The 21258-nt window shown below is 49.3% G+C and overlaps 1 protein-coding gene across 1 annotated transcript in view; it reads left to right on the top strand.

Moving 5' to 3' along the window:
• PKP1 (plakophilin 1) overlaps positions 1 to 21258 on the top strand; it is a 50227-nt gene that overhangs the window by 10144 nt on the left and 18825 nt on the right. Inside the window, exons 3-4 of the mRNA XM_059487864.1 lie at positions 9891 to 10312; positions 19325 to 19469. Of these exons, the coding sequence (XP_059343847.1) occupies positions 9891 to 10312; positions 19325 to 19469 (567 nt within the window). The remainder of the gene's footprint in view (positions 1 to 9890; positions 10313 to 19324; positions 19470 to 21258) is intronic.

The following is a 21258-nucleotide window of genomic DNA, read 5'->3' as shown; positions in this document are numbered from 1 at the left end:
GTAGGTGGGCATGCCACTGGCTGCTGGGGGTTTCAGTCAGCAGTGTTGGTGTTCTGAGGAACAGTTGGAAGGTGGTGATGAAGGTGGTAAAGTTCAGGACCTCCATTAGACAAAACAGTTCAGTCCCTTCAGGCTCTCTGGGGATTTAGGCAGCTCTGTCTGTTCTCTGAGAGACTCCTCTGCACTTACTGAGGAGGGAAGGTGTTTCTACAAATTTAAGTGTCATGCAAGTCTTTAATTCTAGATATTTTTGATAAAAGTCTTCAGGATCTGTGTTACTTCAGCAAAAAGGACTGGGACCTGTGAAGGATTCACAGCAAACTTTATCTTACCTGAGTCTATCTGAGAATCAGCCATTTAGTCCTGACAAGTTGTCTGACTCCTCCCCTGGCCAACAAAGGCAGAGGTAGGGGCAGTGATTCATCTGCTCCACCTGGGAGATCTGTCAGGTCAGGATGAATCAGCCCCCCTGGATCCCTATCTCTGCCACAGGAGCTGGATGGAGCAGGGAAATGAGTGCACAGGGAGATGACTGCAAGCAGTCCCAGGAGCCACTGGCACTTTGGAACACATAACCTCAAACCTAAATGTGCTTAAAGAGCTCAACAGACACCAGACTCCCCAACCACACTGAGCAGCCTCCTCCATTCTGCTTTTTCTAGATAGTATTAAAGGTTCCACACATCCGCCACCAGCCTCCAGCTTGGGATAACTTCAGCTTTTGTCTACAGACCTGTTTGAAGTCTGTGCAGGTTCTGGGCTTCCTAAAAAATATTTCCTGTTTGTAATTCCTGGGTTGTAAGATGTGAAACAAAAGATAAAGCAAATCTATTTTTGAAGGCAAAGCTGCTGGACTTATTTCCAGCTGGAGCTGCTGCTGTGAATGTGTCTGAAAAGGGGCAAAGTCTGTTGAGGTGCACAGGCAAGCTCAGATACTCCAGGGAAGTGACCCAGTGTAATATTCAGGGGAATAGCTGCCTCCCAGTCCCCCTGGAGTTAAAAAGGTGCAGTGGGAAATCCATTTCCAGGGTGTTGTTCTGCAGCACCTGCACTTGAGACACTGCTTTTGGAGTGTCCTGATCTAAGGCACTGCCTCAGATGGTGACACTAAAGGTGTCCTCTCGCACCCACAGCTCCTAAAAGCTGCTATCCCCGACTTCCTGCTTTTGTCTTGTTTTGTGTCTTCCTGGAAATGTCAAACTTTCACTTCTGTGTTTTCTTCCCAATCTTGTGAGACTAATGTTGAAATATTAGAGTAAGAGAGATGATGGATCTGGAGACAGAGCTCTTTCTGGATCAGTCAGTTTGGAACAGGCTGCCCAGGGCAGTGGTGGAGCCCCCAGCCCCAGTAGTGTTCAATAACTTGTGGATGTGGCTCTTGAGGACATGGCTTAGGGTGAATGTGGCAGTGTTTGGTTAATGATTGGACTCTTTGATCTTAGAGGGCGTTTCTAATTTAATGATTCCATAATTCCTTGTTTCTAACACTTTTAAACTCTCCAATTCACCCATTATTACAAATTACATTCTTTTCTGTTAATTCCCCTTGCGGGCTGCCTCATTTGCAGCATCACTGTCCCCAGTGAGCCCCTTCTCACTGCCAGTGCAAGGAGCACTGAGCCAGTGGGGCTCTCCAGGAGGCACTTGGAGGGCAGTGGGTTTGCTCCTGGCTGCAGCATTTCCTTGCCTCATGTGTCAGGGGCTGGCACAGCTTTCAAGGATGGGAATTCCTTTGGGAATCCCTTTGCTCAGATCCACACTGGGATGCAGTAATGGGAGGATCCATGTCTGCAAACCCCTCTTTGTTAGGGTGATACCTCAACCCAGGTGCTGTGGAGCCTTAGAAACATTTGTCACCCTACTGCCACTGTGAGCTGAGAGTGGCCAGCAGTTCCCAAAGCCCTCCAGCCTCAGGAGCTGTGTCCTGGTGTGAGCAACACCTCAGGTCCCACAGGAGGGGCAGTGGTGACCACGATTTACACAGGCAAACCCAGGGGAGGGTTAAGGAGGCTGAACTGAGCAGTGCAGTCATGGCAGAAGCCTCAGCATGAGCCACACCCTTGTCTCTGACAGCTCAGTTCACCCCAGAAATGGAGTTTCTCCAGCAGTGTTGCAAAGCCACAGCCAAATGGGTCCATGGGTTGGAGGGACCTTGGTGCTCACCCCAACTGCAGGTACAGCTTTAGAGAGGCACAACCAAATCCTAAACACATGGAGGGCAGCATGTGGGTTCCACCAGCAAAGACCTTTGAGGCTCAGTTCCCACCCAGCTCTTGCCTGGGTCTGCTGGGTTGGCAGGTCCATTGCTGACAGGGACTTTGGGCATTCCCAGGTCCCACAGCATGACCAGGATGAGGCAGGGCCAGGACAAGGTACAGAGCCTCCCTGGCTCTCCATGCTGCTGCTTCCACAAGAAGGAAATCCCCCACATGATGTGGATGTGTCCAGTGTGTCCCCCCAGCACTGCCCCCAACGAGGGCAAACAAACCCTGGATGTGCTGGGGAGGGAATCTCAGATGTGTCCTGTCTCCAGCAGATCCTTATACCCACAGAGCTGAACTGGGGCTTTCACAGGATCACAGGATCACTGAGCTTGGACAAGATCTCTGAGATCATCCAGTCCAACCTTTGACCCATCACTGAGTGCAGGGTCCAGTCATTTCTTGAACACCTCCAGGGACAGTGACCACACCACTGCCCTGGGCTGACCACTCCAATGTTTAACAACCATTTCCATGGAGAAATTCCTCCTGATGTCCCACCTGAAACTCCCCTGGCACAACTTGATGCCATTTACTCTTGTCCTGTCCCTGTTCCCTGGGAGCAGAGCCCAACCCTCCCCAGGCTGTCCCCTCCTGTCAGGAGTTGTGCAGAGCCAGAAGGGCCCCCTGAGCCTCCTTTTCTCCAGGCTGAGCCCCTCCAGCTCCCTCAGCCACTCCTGGTGCCCCAGACCCTTCCACAGCTCCATTCCCTTACATGTACAAGCTACAGCCCCTCAGTGTCTCTCTTCCAGGGGAGGCCCAGGTGTTATTTTAACAATGGTTCTAGGAGCAGCCATGCTCCCAGACCAAGGAATATTTGGCTGGTCTGGTGGTACTGGATTAAAGCAATTATCTGTAGTAATTGCATCCATTATGGCACTAATGAGAAACACACACCAGTGATCCCTCTGCACCAGAGACTGTAGGAATATTTATAACCAAAACTCCTCTGTGGGACAAAGTGTCAGAGCTTTCTCTCTGAAAAGCATTACCTGAACAAGAGGTGGTCACTGTTGTCCCTGCCTGCCTTTGCCTCTTTGGACAAAACCTCTCATTGTCAGTGGGAGCTTTGTTCCATAAGGATTTCAGATCAAAATTTTTTTGTCTGTTGTGACAATGCATCCAAGCTTAAAAAAAAAAAACCCAAAAGAGAGTGGTTTGGATAATCTTGCCAGAGAAAACAAAGGCTTAGAGTCACTGCACATCATTGCTTGGTCAGAGCTGGGTATCCCTGGGAGGTTTGCATGAGGCTTTAGGCTTTGGAGCAGCAAGTTGGACACTGCCTTCCTTGGCCAGAACAAACAGAACCAGCAAGACCTAAATCTCAGCTGAATGAGAAAAAAGAGATGAAAAATCATAGCAGCTTCTGGGAGAGGTGGGAAGGAGCATTTCAGAAATAGATAAACAATGTATTTGCTGGTTTTGCAATTTTTCTCCCTGCCATGGAGGGAGCAGCACTCAGAGGGTTTCGCAAGGAGCGTGAGGAGCTCTCCCCACCCAGCGCTCAGGGTGGGACCTGCTCAGGTTGCATCTCCTGTGCTTTGCCCTCCAGCCTGGGAGAAACCTGCTCCTGACGTGTTTATACGGAGCCCTCACTTCTCTGTCTGCAGCTCTAGAAACAAACAAATTGCAAGGGAAAAAAATCCAGGCAGGTAATGAACTGATGGCGTCCTCAGATGCAGAATCAGAACCACCCAGTTCTCTGGGAGGGCTCTGACGTGGGAAGGCAGAGCTGGATCCGGGTGTCATTCCTGGGCTGATGCACCTTGCTCTGTGCTTCTGCTTCTCTGGAAACTAGGGGGAGGACAGAGACTTCTCCTGCCAAGCAAAAGGGTTTGTGGAAGAAAAAAAAACAGAAAAGGACTCATGGCTGATGGCTGGGGAAATGCCTTTTTGACTTTCTCTCTAGTACCACTTTTATTCCAGCTGAAATAAGAGGTTAAAGATGTTTGTTTACCTGTCTCGTGTTGGATATTCCAGTTGTTGTTCCAAGAACATACTGCAGGCTGAGAACTGGAGATCCACAAATGCTCATTAATCTGAAGGCAGGTGGGTGCTGCTGCCAGGGAGGGAAGCACTTCCTGGGCCTGCCAGGAGCAGCAGAGACACCAGTGCTCATCTCCAGTGCCTTTCCTCCCTCCCTGCTTTCCCTGTCTGACTGTGAATGAACTCCCAAGGCCTGGCCTCACACAGACACTCATTTCACAGTGGGGAGGAGAAGTTCACACTAAAATTCAGAATGTCAGGTGGCCTGGCTGCACCTGAGCATCCTCCTGCATCCTAAAGCCTAAAGACAGGGACTCCCAGGGCCTGATGGAATGGCTGGAATCAGAATCACAGGATCACAGGGTCACAGAAGGGTTTGGGTTGGAAGGGACTCTTGAGGTCATCTCATTCCCCCCATGCCATAGGCAGAGACACCTTCCACTAGCCCAGGTTGCTCCAAGCCCTGTCCAACCTCGCCTTGGGCACTTCCAGGGATGGGACAACCACAGCTTCTCTGGGCAGCCTGTGCCAGGACCTCCCCACCTTCACAGGGAAGAATTTCTCCCCAAAATCCCATCTAACACTGCCCTCTGGCAGTTTGAAGCCTTTCCCCTTGTCTTGTCACTCCAGTTACTGATGAAGCATCCCTCTCTATGTTCCTGTAGCCCCTTCAGATCTGGAAGGTGCTGTGAGGTCTCCACACAACCTTCTTTTCTCCATGCTGAACATTCCCAGCTGTCCCAGCCTGTCTCCAATGGGGAATTGCTCCAGTCCCCTTATCAGCTTGGTGGGGTCCTCTGGACTTGCTCCAACAGTTCCATGATGGGAGCACCAGAACTGTGCAGAGCATTCCAGGTGGGGTGTCACAAGAGCAGTGTAGATGGGAGAATCCTCTCCCTCCCTGCAGCCCACACTGGGGGATGAGCCTGGGACATGGATGACTTTTCTGGGCTGCTCCTTGGCAATCCAAGGAGTTGTGTGATGGAAGGGGACACCTTCCAGGCTGTCCTGGCTTCTCAGCTCCTGTGGGGAGAAGCCTCAGTGACAGCCTGAACCCTTCAAAATGCTGCCCAGATGCTGCAGTGCACAGGGAATCACTGCCTTCTGTCTCCACCCCACTGTGAGGGACTTCCTGGTCTTTCCCATCATTTCCCCACACTCCTGAAGGGCAGAGGGGTGGATGGCACACCATGCACGCACCTGTGGGCAGTGGGCAGATGCAATTCACAGCAGTGGGAAATCTGGGCACTGATGAGGTCTGAAGGCCAGAGATTGATTCTTTCCTTTCACTGCTGCTCTTCTGCACAGGGAGAGCTCCCTGCACCCAGAGTGGCATCAGCAGAAGTTGGGAGCTGTTGTCTGGTAGCTCTTAAAACCACAGACTGTGTGACACCTTTGCTCTCAGAGATGGCATCTCTGCAGACAGAGTGCTTCCCTTCTTCCTCGCTGGGTGTCCTGTCTCACCGATGGCTGCAGGAATTCCATTCCCTTGGCCACATTTGCTCCAGTCCCTGACTTAGCTGGGTCAGAATTCAACACAGGGATTTCGGTTTTACTGTGGGGAAGCTTTGCCAGGACCAGGAAGGGATCAGGTCAGCCCCACTCCTGCAGGGATTCACAGGCTCAAGGTCTGAGGTCCATTGGAGCTGGCAGGAGAATCCTCATCGATCTGGAGCCGTTGGATCAGGCTCCTGCTGCAAAAAGGAATTCTGAGATACCAATTAGGTCCGTGCCACTTGAAAGAGATTAAAATGGGCTCAGCCAAGCATCTGGTAGAATCAGCAATAAAAGTCCTGGACTGCCTTTGGTAATAAGCTTCACATCACACGGGAACGATTTTCCCATGAGTTTGCAAAAGGCTCCCCCGCCCTGCTGGGACCTGCTCGGACTTGCAGCCAGGGCTCCTGTGTTGCAGAGAGGTGTCTTTGCAAACAGCTTCACCCGTCTCAGGGCTGCCAAGGAGGACAACGCTATGGCCACTCTAAAACCCAGCAGGAAATCGAGAACCCGTGATTCTGTCTCAGTAAACAGAGACTCCCCCCTCCCCTCAGTGAGTGCACTGCAGAGCAAATCCAGCTTTAGATAAACAACGAGTTCCTCTTCCAGGCTTCCTGAGTCGGTTTCAGCAGATGCCCAGGGGCTCCACAGCTCTGCCAAGCTTCTGACAGCCCTGCAGAATAATCCCAGCTTAAACTGACTCATAAAGAAAACCAGCAGGGCTCACATCTGACAAACTGCTCTCTGTCCTGTGGCTGCTGCCAGCGGCTCCACTGAGCAAAAAGTCCACCCTGCACCTTCCCACTGCAGCCCTGTCCATCCCTCACTGTCCCCAGGGTTTCTGAACCCAGGAGAATAAATTGAAATGAGGATGACATCAGCTCAGAAGGAAATATATGGTAGCTCATGACTTCATGGAAGGTCACTTCGCTGTTGCTGTGTGTGTGCTGCATCCCAAGCAATGGGATCAGAGAGCCTGTGTATGTGGTGATCCTGGATTTATCCTGGGCAGCAGAGGGCTTGTCCCACTGCCAGAGAGCCCCCAAGACTCATCACATTGTACTGTGATGTGGCTTTTCTTTTCACCTGCAACCTGTCCTTCCCAACCCCTCTGCAGGAGGCTCCAAACCTGCCCCTGCCCCACTCAGCACCAGGTTTGTTCTATGTCCTCTGGAGAAGGCACAGAGAGAAGCTGCTCCCCTTTTGTCCCCTTGCAGCACTTCACCTGTTTAGATGCACATCTGAAAATATGAAAACTACTCAAAGAATAGTGATTTGGGCATCAGCAGAGCTGGACTAAAGAGCTTAGTCCCACCCAGGTGGTGCCAGGGAAGGGTTTCAGCCGTTACCTCTGCAGCTCTCTGGGACACAGCTGAGAGGATTCCCTGCATTCCTGAAGATCAGTTTGTTAATGGAAATATTTAGCTTAATTAATTAACATAATGACAATTCTGCAGAGTGTTGGAGGCAGAAATGATGCTGAGTGTGCTGGGGCTGGGATGGAGTTAGGGCAGAGCTGAGGGACTCCAGGGTTAGCCAGCAGAGGATTCCCATTTCTCCATCACAGAGTGTTTCTAGGTTAGGAAATATGGAAATTTTTTTTTTCAGTGACATGAACTATTACACCAGACACAGTCTTTTCACAATTCCAAGGAAATGATTAGGAGCCAGTGTTGACTTTTCTCTCCCAGCCAAAGGGACCCTTGAGTGGCCGTTGCAGGAAGCAGCACCCAAAGTGCCCCTGCTTGGAGTTGGATGAGAAAAAAACACTTTGATCCAACAGGAGACCATGGAGAAGCTTTCCCAGGATAATCAAAGGGACATGGGGAAGGCAGTTTTATTCCTTAGTTCTTTTTATCCCTGTTTGCTGTATATCTTGGAGATCTCCTTGCCAGACTGCTGAGGGGATGCAGAGCACAAACTCAGCATTGAGGGGCAAACAGCCCTAAAACAATTTCTTTTTCTTTCTGTAGTACACACCTGAATGAGTTGTCTCTCATTTGGGCATAACCCTACAGGCTCCCACAAGCCAGAACTGACATCCCAAAGGTTTAACATGGCAGAAGATTGAATTCAATCCTGGTGTGGCAAACTTGATGCAAATCTGGAGGACTTCTGATGAAGGCATTTTGAACTGACAGCAGGGCAGCTAAAGCCATCTTTTTGTTTTGCTAATTGTAGATGGTTTATTTTACCATCTTTTATCCTTTCTTTTTTTATTTCCTGTCTTAGTCATCTCAGTTTTTATTGCATATTGCCCATTGTTCCCACAGCATCCCATTATCTGAGCAGATACTACACACCTTGTAACTCATAAGCTGATATTCATTGTCTCCACTTGTTTCTTGGCTCAAGAAACAAGATTCAAGAATCCCTTCTTACTCATTTTTCACTCCCTTTACTCCCTTTCTAATAGATGGCATGGAGAAGAAAGGAGCATAAGGAAATTAAAAATAAGTGCAGGGACTGCTGGAAGGCTCCATGATGGTGAGAGATATGCAGTGAGGTGCTGTAGTTACAGGGTGGGTTAGACCCTGTGTGTTGGGAATAAAGCACTTTCTCTATTGCTGGCTTTCAGCTTTCAGTTGTAATTAAAGCTCCTGGATGCCACATCCTGATCCCTCAGTGTCCCTGGTACCCAGGTGGGGTTTGGCTCCTTTGTAAGGGCTGCAGGTTGGATAATCTCTCTCAGGCGTCTGCCGACCCCGAGGTGTGTCAGAGTCTCTTTTTCCAGCCTGGAAACCGAAGAAGGAGTCAGGATTCTTCTGTTCTGGTTTTCAAGGTTGTTTATTTTCTGTTATCTGTAACATTCTTTCCCTGGCCTGCTGAGATTCCTTCAGCAGGTCAGTCAGTGGCGCACTGCTTGCCTTCAGGGTTGTGTTGTGTTTTTATACTAAAAACTATCTGTACTTTATTTACAATTATTTTCCAATACCTATCACCTATGTTAGACAGTGTGTTCCTACTCTAATCCAATCCAAAAGTGCCACCATCAGCTAGAAGATGGAGGCTAGGAAGAAGGAGAAAGAAGGACAAGGCACGCCCAAATTCCTCCATCTTGGAACTCTGAACCCCATTCTAAAAACCCCCAAATTCTACTTTTCGCCCTGTGACAAACTAACTATCATTCTACTTAAACTTTCGTGGCTTGTAATTCCTCATATAAGGTTAGTAATTTTTTCCATGGGTCAAAATCAAAGGCACAGGGGTCTTGGGCTCTGTGCCAAGGTCTCTGAGCCCCCTGGCAGGGGCTCGAGCCCTCCAGGGCAGCCTGAGGGATGTCCTGGATTCCAACAAGCCTCCCATCAATTTTGGTCATGAAAACACTTGGGAGGCCCAGGAAAGCAGTAACAGGCAGCCAGGCAGGCCTGGCCATGCCCAGCTCAGCCCTGATGCCGTGTTTGTGTTTGGCAGCTGTGAAAAAAGCCAATCACTTGCTTATAAAATTTTAAAAGTTTAATAATAATAAAATGGTTATAAAATAATAGTAACACAATTAGAGTAATAACAATTTGGACAAATTGAATTAGGACAATATGAGACAATAAATACAAAGAGTTACGGATGTCCGGGTACCTTTTTCTGGGCAGCACGAGCCTGAAAAAGGACCCACGTTAACAGAGGATTAACCCTTAAAAGCAATGGCCTGTTGCATATTCATACACTTCATACACGGTGCATAAATTCTGTTCAAATACAGGATTCTGTCTGGTCATCGTCAACTTCTTCCTCTGAATCCTAACAGTGCCTTCAAGGTGGGAAGAAGTTCATTTCTTCTGATAAGAGGGCAATGAATTCTTTTTCTCTGAAAGATTCAGGTGTCCTGTGGCTGCTATCTCGCTGCAAGTCCTTTCTTTAAAAGATAATCCTACGTAGCATAGTTTCTATTTTAACATTTTTTATAACCTAAAACTATATTTAACACAGTACTTAAGAGCATTAACACAGCATTACTTTCTAACACAACACATATAATATAAGCATGTATCCATGCGCTCAGATGAACTGCGCCACAGTCTAAGGAGCACTGACCAGACAAGCAGTGAAGATACTGTATAGCATTTTAAAGAAGGAATTTTGCAAAACTGTATCTTTGATTCATCTTAAAATCATAATATCACAAAACACATGCATTTCTCACACTAGCTCTACAACGGGACGCTGAAGCGGGACGTGGAGAACCGGCGCTACAGCTCGTACAGCCAGATGGAGGGCTGGGCCAGCCGGGCGCACAGCAAGGCGCTGTGCAGCCCCCGGGCCGGCAGCGATTACTGCTTCGTGCAGAACATCAAGAGCAGCCGCAGCGAGCCCGACCTCTACTGCGAGCCGCCCCGCGGCACCCTGCGCAAGGCGCACGGCGGCGGCCGCGCCGAGCACAAGGCCACCCTCAACCGCCAGAGCATCTACAGCAGCTGCAGCACCCAGCAGGGAACCAGCAGGACCAGCAAAAAGGTGCCAGCGCGGGCCCTGTCCTGCCCCTCGAGCAACAAGCCCGACGTGGTCTATGCCCAGCCCGTGATGAGCTGCAAGCAGGACGGGGTCTATGGACAGGCCCAGTCCAGCTCCAAGTAAGTGCTCTTGTTATAAATAAGAAGCTTGACTAGGCCAATATATCCAAGTAAGTGCTCTTGATATAAATAAGAAGCTTGACTAGGCCAATATTCAAGCAGCAATCAATTTATTAATTAATATGGTGAAGTATGAGCAATACAGCGCTGGGTACAGTTCCCTCCAGCTGCACACCAATACTTGAGGGTTACAGGTATTTATAGGGGTACTCATAAAGTTTCTCAGCAGTTTCTATTCCAATTTTTACTCATCAGCAGTTTCTATTCCCAATTTTTACGTCACAATTCTATACCCATTGTGATTTAGTTTTTCTCAGGATGTATCCCAAAAGGAGTATCCTCAGATGGTGCTGGTCTGGTTTCTGAAAGAAGAATCCCATCTGGTGAGGTCCAGCTCTCCAGATGTGGATCCACCTTTTAATTGCAAGGACTGTAAATCTCATAACAGTGATGTCCAGCTTCCCTTGGTCAAAACTATAAATCCTTGAGATGATGTTCATCTTCCTTTCTCAAGCTGTTTTTCTCTGCTTTATTAAGGCATGAGATAAGCACATTTCCTTTATATATATTCCAAAGCTATAGTTTCAAGGATACAAGCAATATTCTAAAATTATACTTCAAAAGGTTATTATTGCAGAACTCTTTAAGGATTAACTACAAGCAAATGCAACATCCTTAGCACTTTAATTCCAGTGCTCCTAAATCAACCAAGGTTAATTGCAAACAAAAGATAGGTTCAAAGGCCTTCTTCCATGCTTTGCTTTCCTCAGTTATTATTAGAATTCTCAACTGTCCCATGGTCGGTTTCCACACGACAATCACAAATACACACGTTACCTGTATGTACCTGACACCAAACACAGCTTGGTATTTCACACTCTGACCCTGAGGGAGCCTGGGCAGTGCTGGGAGCTCTGCCCACCAGAGCCGGGCACCTGAGCTGCTGCAGAGCCCTCAGCAGCGCATCCTGCAGCTAAGTGGGTCAGATGAGTCACTCTTCAGGGCTTTATTGCATTTCCTGGGCTGTGGAGGGGAGCTGATAGGACTGGCTCAGTGCAGCTATCTCTGCTGTAGCTCTGTGATATTGGGCAACACAATCCCTCAGTGTCTGTGGTGGCATTAACCCACAATGATATGAGGATGGGGAGGTGAGGAGCAGAAGGCCTGGTGTGCAGTCATGGTGTCTGTCCTGGCTGTCCTGCTGCTTCAGCCTGGCAGAAAACTTACCCAAAAAAAAACCTGTCTTGGAAGGAGTCAGTTCCAGAGGGTCTGACTCAGAGCAGAGCTGAGAGCCTGCTAAGCAGTGATGTTTCCCTCTCTTTTCTCCACCCAGCCTCTTCTCCATTTGCCCAAAAGGTCTGATTTTGGTTCCAGAAAAAATCTGAGCCATAAATTGAAATAAATATCCTAATTGGAATAATCTGACTAACCAGGAAAGAGGAGACAGTGGAAGCTGTTCAATTCTTTCCTGTCCAGAGCATCCAGTCCCATTTGGGATAGGAAATATATAAGGGTGGAGAATAGTCCATCATGTTTGAGCATCAGATCCCTTCTTGTAGATGTTGCCTACAAGCACAGGATGTGTAAATCCCAGCAGTGAGCTCAAACCCTCCCAAGGCTGCACCTGTGAATGCAGCAGAGTTCCCACTGGCAATCACCTGGTTTGGGTGGTGACTGAGCACTGCCCCAATGCCCTGTGCTACCTCCAGCTCTGGAGCACCAGCCGTGTCCTGTTGCAGTCTTGGGAGAGGCTTGGTCTGCACAAACCACAGTCTTGGAAGCCTTGGAAGACCATGGTTTGCATGTTTTGAACTGCAAAACATTGCAGTGAAAGCTGGAGAAGGAGGGGCTGCAGCTTCCACAAGAGTTCCCAGGGTTACTGCACTTCCTGTGCTGCATCACCATCACACAGGACTTGCTCTGCACCAGCCCAGAAGCTCTCACAACTCCCTCACAGGGGGAATTTTGTCACACAAACAGTAAAAGCTCCTGCACTCATTCCTGGTGGTCCCTGGTTCCAAGGAGAAATTTCCCACTGCAGGATGTGTGTGAGACTGTTTGTAAGGTCTCATAGGCTTTGTCAGAACTCCCAGCAAAGGTCTGAAACCGTTGAATTGTTGCCCCAAGGAATGATGGAGATACTGAGAAAATCCCCTTCCCTTTCAGCAGCCTAAGCCACACTGTGCCCTTTTCCACATCTGAATGTCCCAGGTTACTCTGGATAAGCCTCCCTCCTTTGGGACTGAGTAGGAGGCTATGTCCCAGAGCATGGGTGCCAAGAATCATCACTGCCCCATTAGAATGTTATCATGAGCCCTTGGCTCATGTGCCCAGTTCTCCATGTTTGGCACATGCCAAATTAGCCCCGGCCAGCCCAGAGCACTGGTAGCCTTGTTTTGCTGCTGTCAGCGGCTCTGTAAATCCTCTGGAACAGGATCCAGAGATGTTACACAAACTGGAAGTGATCTGTTCTAGGGAATTTCTCACTGAGGAGCAGAAAAGTGTAGTGGGAAGGATGGCAGAATGCCTGAACTCAGGGCTGCAGCTGCCTTCTCCTAGGGAGGACACAGCTTTGGAGCAAAAGCCCTGGCAGGCTCTGGCCAAAGCCATGGTCAGGGGCTTGCTCATGGCTTTAGAGAGGTCACTTGGAGAATGATGGCATTTTCTGGGAGGAGAGCTGCTGTTTTGAGAGGGATCCTCTCCAGCTCTGGTTGCCCTTGGTTAGGGAGTGGCTCCATTTACACACTCCTGGCTTGGGGCACGGCTCATCTGGCAGAACTGGTTCTGCTGTGGAAACCTCAGGTTCCAAGTTGGGCTTCAAGCTGTGGGCTCAGCTGGGGCTGGGTCTCCTGGGTGAATCTGATGTGGCTGTGGCACAGTCCCTGCTCTGGCTGAAGCTCTGCAGAGCTGGGCTGGTGCAGGGGGCACTGGTACAGGAGTTGTGTTCAGAGGGGAGGAGGTTGTCATTAAAGCTTTGGAGACATACAAAGTTGTCCTTTTTGGAAAAAATTACTCTTTTGGATGACTCTTAGCCTTCACAAGTGTCTTGCAGGGCACTGTTGGCCTTGCTCTCAGAGTGCTCTTGTTGGGGAGGGGCTTCTGAGGTGGGTCAGGAACATGTCTGGGCTCTCCTTGCTATGTAGGGCTGTTGTGTCTGGAGGATTGTCCACTTAGAGATTTCAATCTTCCCTTGGCTCCCCTGATGTTGAGTAAGGAGAGCTTTGCTTGCAGGTACCCCATTATTAACCTCCCCATGCAGGGTCACAGCTGCTGCCAGTTCCCAGTCTGGGGCTCTGTCCTTCCATTGTGGTCATTCTCCAGGTGCAGTTTGTCCCTCTATGACATGGAGAATTCTGTGTTCAGTTTTTGTGCTGCAGATCTCCTGGTTTGGGATCTGTTGGATGTCTTGTCTGCAGGTTTGCCAATAACCTGCAAGAGCTAGGGAAGGGCTGGATGCTTTTCATGCTTTCTGAGGTGATCCATGGGGTGATTTCCATTGCTGTGAGGGGGATTGCAGTGGGACCTGTGCTCCACTGGGTCTGTCTGTGACACAAAACTCTGTAATGCCCATGGACTGGCTCCAGAGTGGTGCTTCTCAGTCATCCTCTGCTGTGGATCTGGTCTCCCTGGATGGTGTGACCTGGATGGGTCACTGAGTGTTCTCAGGTGGCAACAGTGGTGTGCAGGTATCAAAATTCTGATTGTGCAGTAACTGTCAAACTGTCTGTGCTAAGCAGTCCCTCTGCATTTGGTGACAAAGTTATTTAATTTCCACAACTGGTCTTGATTGTGTGATTGCTGCCATTTATTGAACTGGGTTTGGCTGTATGAGACAGGGAAGAGCTGATAACTGATAACAGCTGATAACTGATATCTCTCAGAGTCCTCCCTCTTACAGCAGCAGCTCTGACCACAGCCCCTTTCTTCCAACTGCCTGCTGAGCAGTGTAACACTGAACTGTTTGTCAGGAAAAGCCATTCTATGATTCCCTTATAAACTAAATCATGACACAGGGGTTGACTCATCCCATGCTGTTGGTCCTGGTGATGAAATCTGAGTTCTGCAAAGTTTGCCAGATCAGGAGGTTGAACACTATTTAAAACTCCTCATGCAGTTTATTCTTCTTCACCAGCCCCAGTCATGATCCTGCCTCAGTGAGCAGAGAGGGACCTTTCATGTCTGTTCCATTTCTTCCATAGACAGTGTGTCTGTGGAAGACACACTGTCTGTGGAAAAAAAAAATTCTTCACAGAAAAATTTCACATCAAAAATTTCTTCACAGAAGAGGTTGTTGAACATTGGAAGGGGCTGCCCAGGGAGGTGGAGGAGTCCTCATCACTGGAGGTGCCCAAGGAACACCTTGGATGTGGCACTGAGTGCTCTGGGCTGTGTGACAAGGTGAGGACTGGCCACAGGTGGGCCCGATGGTCTCAGAGATCTTTTCCAACCTCAGTGATTCTGGGATTCCAGACATACTTCTCTTCACTCAGAGACTTGAGCCTTGGTAATCACTATGGCATATCTGGATCAACATTTCCAAGCTCAGCATCTCTGGCCTGGGCTCAGACATTCAGGGTTTTCCAGTGGCTCCTGCCCAAAGGCTGCTCTCAATGAGCAGCACTCACATTTTGCCAAAATGCTGCTCTCTGGAGTCTGGTAGAGCTGGAGGAGTTTTCTTGGTGCCAGGACTCCCTGTTCTCCACAGAACCCTTCTCCTTCCTGATCTCTTGTGACATCCCCCAGAGCTGCAGTACTTCACCCTAGAAGCTGCAGCACTGCAGTGATTTCAGCAGCTGGTGGAGACCACCCACATCTGCCCACTTGGAACCATTTCCTCTGCTGGGTGGCACTTGCAGCATGCTCCAGGTGACAGGGCAGCACCCTGAGCAGGCAGCTTTTGGCTAAATTACATGTTGCAATGTTATTGATGTTATTGATACTATTTATGCCCACTCAGGATAAAAGTTTCTACATCCTGCTTGGTCATCAGGGAGCAGTGGTAAGAAGCAGTAACAAACAAGGGGATGTTTAATTCTCCTGGGAAATTTGGAATGTTTGTGCCCCTCCAACTGGAACCTGAGGTACAAGAAATCTGTGCCCATCAGGGACTGACATTGTATTAGCTCTGCTTAGAGCTGTTGTGCTTTGTGCTCCAGGGGCCTCATGGCACAGACAGGGAAAGGTGGTGGCCGTGGTATCAGTGGCCCTGCAGTGGTCTGAGCTGGTCACAGCACTGCAGGAGATGCCTCTCTCTGAGCTGAGGTGCCAGTGCCAGTGGGGCTGAATTCAGAGACAGGTCCCTGAGTTACCCCCTAACAAAGCCAACACCTCTTGCTGTTCTCAGGGAATCCCAGATGTCTGAGCTGCAGACATGGCTGAGAGCCCAGACTCATCCCACCCCTGGAGAAGGGGGGTTTCTTCTTTGGGAGCATGGAACGGGGAGCTGGGTGTCTGCAGACACCCTGGCTGAGGTTTGCTGATCTGGATCAGGAGCCTTTAATGGGCACCTGCAAACCCACACTTACCTTTGGCCCCATTGGGAGATGTGGATGCTCTTCCCTTTGGAGTCCTCTGAGTGTGGAGGAGACTGAAACACCTCGTTAGAGACCATGTGAGTGTCTGTCCAGGCACCTGGGGATCCAGAACATCTCAGAGTTGCTCTGGCAGAGGTCTTGGATGCCTCAGCTGACAGCTGTGCAGGGGGCAGTATAGACTGTGACAACCCTCTGGGATTTCTTGGTGCCACGTTTGGCTCTGGTGACACCGACCTGGCCCTGGCTGAGCTGCTGCAGCCTCTGTGCTGTGCCTGAAGCTCAGGGACACTGTGTCCCCAACAGCCATTCATTCCCTCCTGAGCTCAGCTTCTCTGGCAGTACAGCAAACAGAGGGAAGGACAGGAGCTGTTGAAACAGGAAAGGTGCTGAGGGTGGTTTCTGATCTATCTCTTGTCTTTTGGGATAATTAAAGCTGATCAATATCAAAACATTAATTCTTCAGGGCTAAGCCAGGTGGTGAAAGCAGAACCGAGTACGATGAAAGGCACCTTCATTTTGGTTTGTTTTTATTTGGGATAGAATGCTGGGATGTGCTGAGTACTGTTTTGAGAGTCTCTACTCTGATTTTATTTATGAACAATGGAATTTGTTAATTCCTCCTCTCTTGGGAGCTGTAGCCCTAACAAGCAGGACAGAAACTTAGATGGGGATTAACACAAAACAATCTGCTCATGAAAGGTGAGGGAAATTTCATTTCTCTGATACTGATCCTCTTCAGTATTTGTTTGCCTTCCATTCCAGAATCTGATCTTCTTTGTCTCCATTTAATAATTTCTAGCTGTGTTCTCTTCCTAGTCTGCTTCTTTCTTGTGGAAGAACAACCTTTGGAGCTGTTCCTACCAGTCACATTGCCCAGGCTGGAGATGGCTCAGTCCAAGAGTTTGTCTTGAAGCAGGTTGTTGTTCCCACAGTGTGCATCTGGTTGGGAATATCCCTGACTGGCTGAGGAACAGTCTCCCCTTTGCTGGACTTTGCCAGGGTGATTTTATTCTCAGGTAGGAGAAATCCCTGCTGCTTCCTGGGCAGTGTGACTGAGCCTGACTGCTGAGCTGCTGTGAATTTCTGCTGAGGACACAGCAGGAAAAGGGAACCTTCCCCATTTCCTCCCACAGAACTGCACCTGCATCCCAGTTTTTCCCAGCTGAAGGAGGGTTTGTCCCTCTATAGAGTGGATATGAAGAAAATTGCCTTCCTTGAGCAGCTGGATCAAGAGAACATCCTTCTGTCTCAGAAAAAGTGCATTTGATTCAATAATTATAAAGCAAAACAGATCACTATGATTACATGGCCACTGACCTGGTATTTTTCCCAATCTGCCTCTCTTCCCATACCTCCAGTCCAGGTCCCAGTTCCCAAAGGAGAAGCCCCTCCCTGGTGCAGGATCCATCAGTTCTCAGCTCAATCGTCTCAGGAGCATGAAAAAAACTGAGAAAAAATCACATCCTGGATCCAACCCAAGGGTTTCTGGGGCTCCATAATTTCTAGTTTACTTAGTCTTTCCAGTTTTGTCTCTCCCTGTTGCAAGTTTAATGGAAGTTCCTTGGTGCCAGGTTTTGATAGAGGTTCAAACTGATGGAAAGTCTTATGAGGAAGTGATGTTTTATTGCAGTGTAGAAATAAAAGTGGAATGAGGTTTACCCAGTCTTAGACATGGAATGCTTCAGGTCCAACCCCAGACTGTTGTCTTTCATTTCTGCATACCAAGAGAGGCAGAGGTGTCTTCAGAGGGCAGGGCTTCCTTTCCTAGGAAAAATGTCCAAGACACATAGGCAAGGTGGTTTTTGAAAACACTGAATTCTTTCCACTCACTCCACAGGTGCTTGATTGAGTGATGCAAGCTGAATGTAACTTTATGCCAGTGAGACCAGAGTCCTTCATGCTGCCTTTTGTGTGAAATTCCCTGTGGAATTGTGCATATTATTCCCTGCTCTGTGCTGTGTGGAGGGGAGCCCTTAGATTCATAAGGAGAAATGTTTTATCTCACTGTAGGTGCTGCTGCTGGTGACCACATGTCCTTTCCAGACCTTTATTCTTTACATTCCTTTGGCACAGTCAAAGCAACTCTGTCCATCCCATGCCTGGAAGTGCTACTGTCTTGTGGTGAAGTTTAACACTTCAAATGTAATGGGTTTATTTAAAGAACTTATTAAAAACCACTGTTCTGTTGATCTGTGGCATTGTCTGAAGCTGAGCAGCCCCTCTACAGAGTCACTCCTGGTATGACATGTAGAAAAAATGTGTATGAATAAATGTGGTTCAATCAGGGAGTGATTTCCTCCAGGTGAAACTCCCCATCAGTCCCAGGGAACATCATCAGCCAGGCACAGCCACAACTTCACTGGCCTGGGAAAGCCGTCACACTTCTGGATTCCATCCACTGCTAATGAAGCCTTTCTCATTTGTATCCTGTCACTGCTGACAGAAAACCAAGCAGGAGTTTGGCTTTGACTCTCCTCAGTCCTGGACTTTGCAAATTAATGCAGTCACCACTGCCATGAGCTGAGATCCCCATGCAGCCTCTGCAGGATTCAGCTGCAAGGGTGCTGAGAGGAGACAGGAACCTTCAATTACATTAATTTCTATAACTGGAAGCACAAACAAGCTTTGCTGTTTGGACCCTTTTCTAATTTTATGTGGTTAAACCATCACAGATGGTACTGAATAAGAACAAGCCAAAAAGAGCAGGACCTTCACGTTTCTAAACAAGTGGGAGAACCTCCAGATGTTTGTATTTCTCCCGAGGTTCCAGTCCTGCCACAAGCCAGAGGAATTCATATCCTTCCTCCTGAGTTGCAGGCACATTCTTTACCTCTAACAGGGATGATGGCAGTGGTCATCTTTTATAAGAGCTTGGAGCCAGCCAGAGTGAACATCCCCTGGGAGCAGGATGTCTCAGAGCTATTATTAGCATCTCATAAACTGCCTATTTGTCCATCCCATCACTCCAGACAGGCCTTTTACTGAGGGATCTGCTTGAGCTTCCCAAGACCATCAACTGCACTCACATTTCTGCTTGCATCACCTTTCACATCAAAGAATCCCATGCTGTGGGAAAACTACCTGCCTGTGTTACCTTGTCCTCATCACCTGGTGGATGGTTTCACTCCTGTCCACTCACTCCTTTATTTGGGGAACACTGAACTGGCTCTCTCTTTATTAAACTTCCATTTTGGGCGTGGTCAGACATCCACCACCTCAACCCAGCTTTCATTTTCTGTCTCCTTTGCTTGTGGATAGACTGGATCTGGAATTTATCACCCTTAGTGCTTTTCACTGTGTCTTTTCCATCTTTTACCATCTCTTTTTTTGAGACAGAGAGATCCACTAGAAGTGCACTGTGTGGTCTGTGTTGCAATGTGATAATATGTTACCATTGATTCCTTCCCAATAACTCCCCGTGCTGACATAGCTGTCAGGGCTGAGCACTCACCCAGTTCTGTATTTCTCTTTGACACAGGATCTGTGGTGATGAGATTGATGCTGGCACCATGACCATCCAGAAGGCCATCCAGCTCCTGTGCTCCTCTGATGACAAGTACCAAGCCATGGGGGCTTACTACCTGCAGCACACCTGCTTCCAGGATGAGTCTGCCAAGCAGGAGGTGAGCAGACTCCTCCAGTGCCACACCAGGGCTGATGGCACAAGAGAGGGATGGGACTGGTTTCCTTAGTGCCAAGGATCCATAGGTTCCCTTGGTTTTCATGAGGGTGCTTTGTGCCTCTTTAGTCAGGCCCAGGTATTAATTAAGTAGATTTTTCAGCTATTGATGGCCACTTTCTCACAACAGCAGTTGGTCAGGATTTAATGCCTGGAATAGTTTCTGGGTAGCAGGGAGACTGTTCCTGTTGTCACCACAAGCTGCTCTGGCACAGGGTGATGGTGCTTGACAGTGTGGAAGCTGCCACCCAGTGTCCTCTCCTGGGGGCAACTGTACCCAGTTCCACATCAATCTTGCACCCAATACCACATCAATCTTCCATTATCTCGGAGCTACAGAGTCAGAGCCAGATAAAAGCTGCTTTAAATCCCACTGTGAACTTTGCTGGGCATTGGCCAGTGACCGTGCAGCCCTTTGCCAGCCTTTTCCACAGCCCTTTTCCAGACTATTTCAGCCACCTGAGACAATGGGCTAATTAGTGACCATGTACAAAGATAATTTTGCACATCCATAATGCTGCCTGCCCCATCCTGGAAGTGTCCAAGGCAGGTTGGGTGGCACTTGGAGCACCCTGGGACAGTGGAAGGTGTCCCTGCCCATGGCAGGGGGTAGGACAGGATGTTTTAAGGTTCTTTCCCACCCAAATCCCTCCGTGATTCTGTGATACCTGACTACAGAGAAGCCCTTCTTATAGCACAGGTTATTTTTCTGATGCTCTTACTCATCAATTCCTTTGCCAACATGCAGCAAAGGAGGCAGACTGAGGGATGAATCTGCTGTGGCAAGGATGTCACCAGAGTTTATTCCCACCCTGGTTTTACTGACATGCCAACCCTTTAGAAGTGGCTTTCCCTGTGCTGGCACAGCAGTGGAGCTGGAAGCACTGCCGGATGTGGGGCTGTGCCCCTGTGCCCTGGCGGTGCCTGGATGAGTGCAGGTGCCCAGCCCACGTTCAGGTGCCCCATTGTGGGCTGGCCACACCCTTTGTTACCGTTGCAAACCCTCTCTGAGCGCTGGGCCGTGCCATCCTTCCCAGGAGGATGTGCCAGAGCAGGTCGGTGACTCATCCCAGCTCGCGCTTGTTTTCCTTCCCTCCCAAAGGCGCTCGCTCATTGTCCATTTTCAGCAGGCTCAGCCGAGGGATTTTGTGGCAGGACGGGCTCCGGGCGGGATCCGCTGCAGAGCACATCCCGCAGCGGGAGCGCTCAGCGTTCGGAGAGCTCAGCTGCAGGATCCGCCCTCAGAGCTCCGTGTCGGGGTCCTGCGGGGCTGGGCTGCCTCCACTGCCTGGGCTGACCTCGAGGGTGGTGACACCGGCCGTGACCATCCCTCTGAGCTCAGCCTGTGATCTCGGGCTGCAGATAAATGACCACAGCATGTCATTAGATGGCTATAAATGGCCTCTGCTCATGGGCAAGGCAGCATTTCCACTCGGTGCAGACTGTGGAGGTTGGTGAAAGTTTGCAGGAGCCCATTTCCATCAGCAAAGGACTCTGTCCATGGCCATTACTCATAGACAGCCACTCCTGCAGTTTGAGCTTTTGGCTCCAACCTCCAGCCCAGTAGCTCGTGACCCACAGCCTGAACCAGACTTGTCATCTCTGGCCCTCATTCCCTGGCAGCTCTGCTTCTTCAGCTCCCCCAGGATGGGCTGTCTGACCCCTGGCACTGCTGGGGCACTTCTGGGTGTCCCTGTCCCAGCAGTGTCCTGTGCTCTGTGCTGATGGCCTGT

This window comes from Ammospiza nelsoni, chromosome 23, assembly GCF_027579445.1.
Source record: "Ammospiza nelsoni isolate bAmmNel1 chromosome 23, bAmmNel1.pri, whole genome shotgun sequence".
NCBI classification, from domain to species: Eukaryota; Metazoa; Chordata; class Aves; order Passeriformes; family Passerellidae; genus Ammospiza; species Ammospiza nelsoni.
This window is presented reverse-complemented; position numbering and strand designations above follow the sequence as displayed.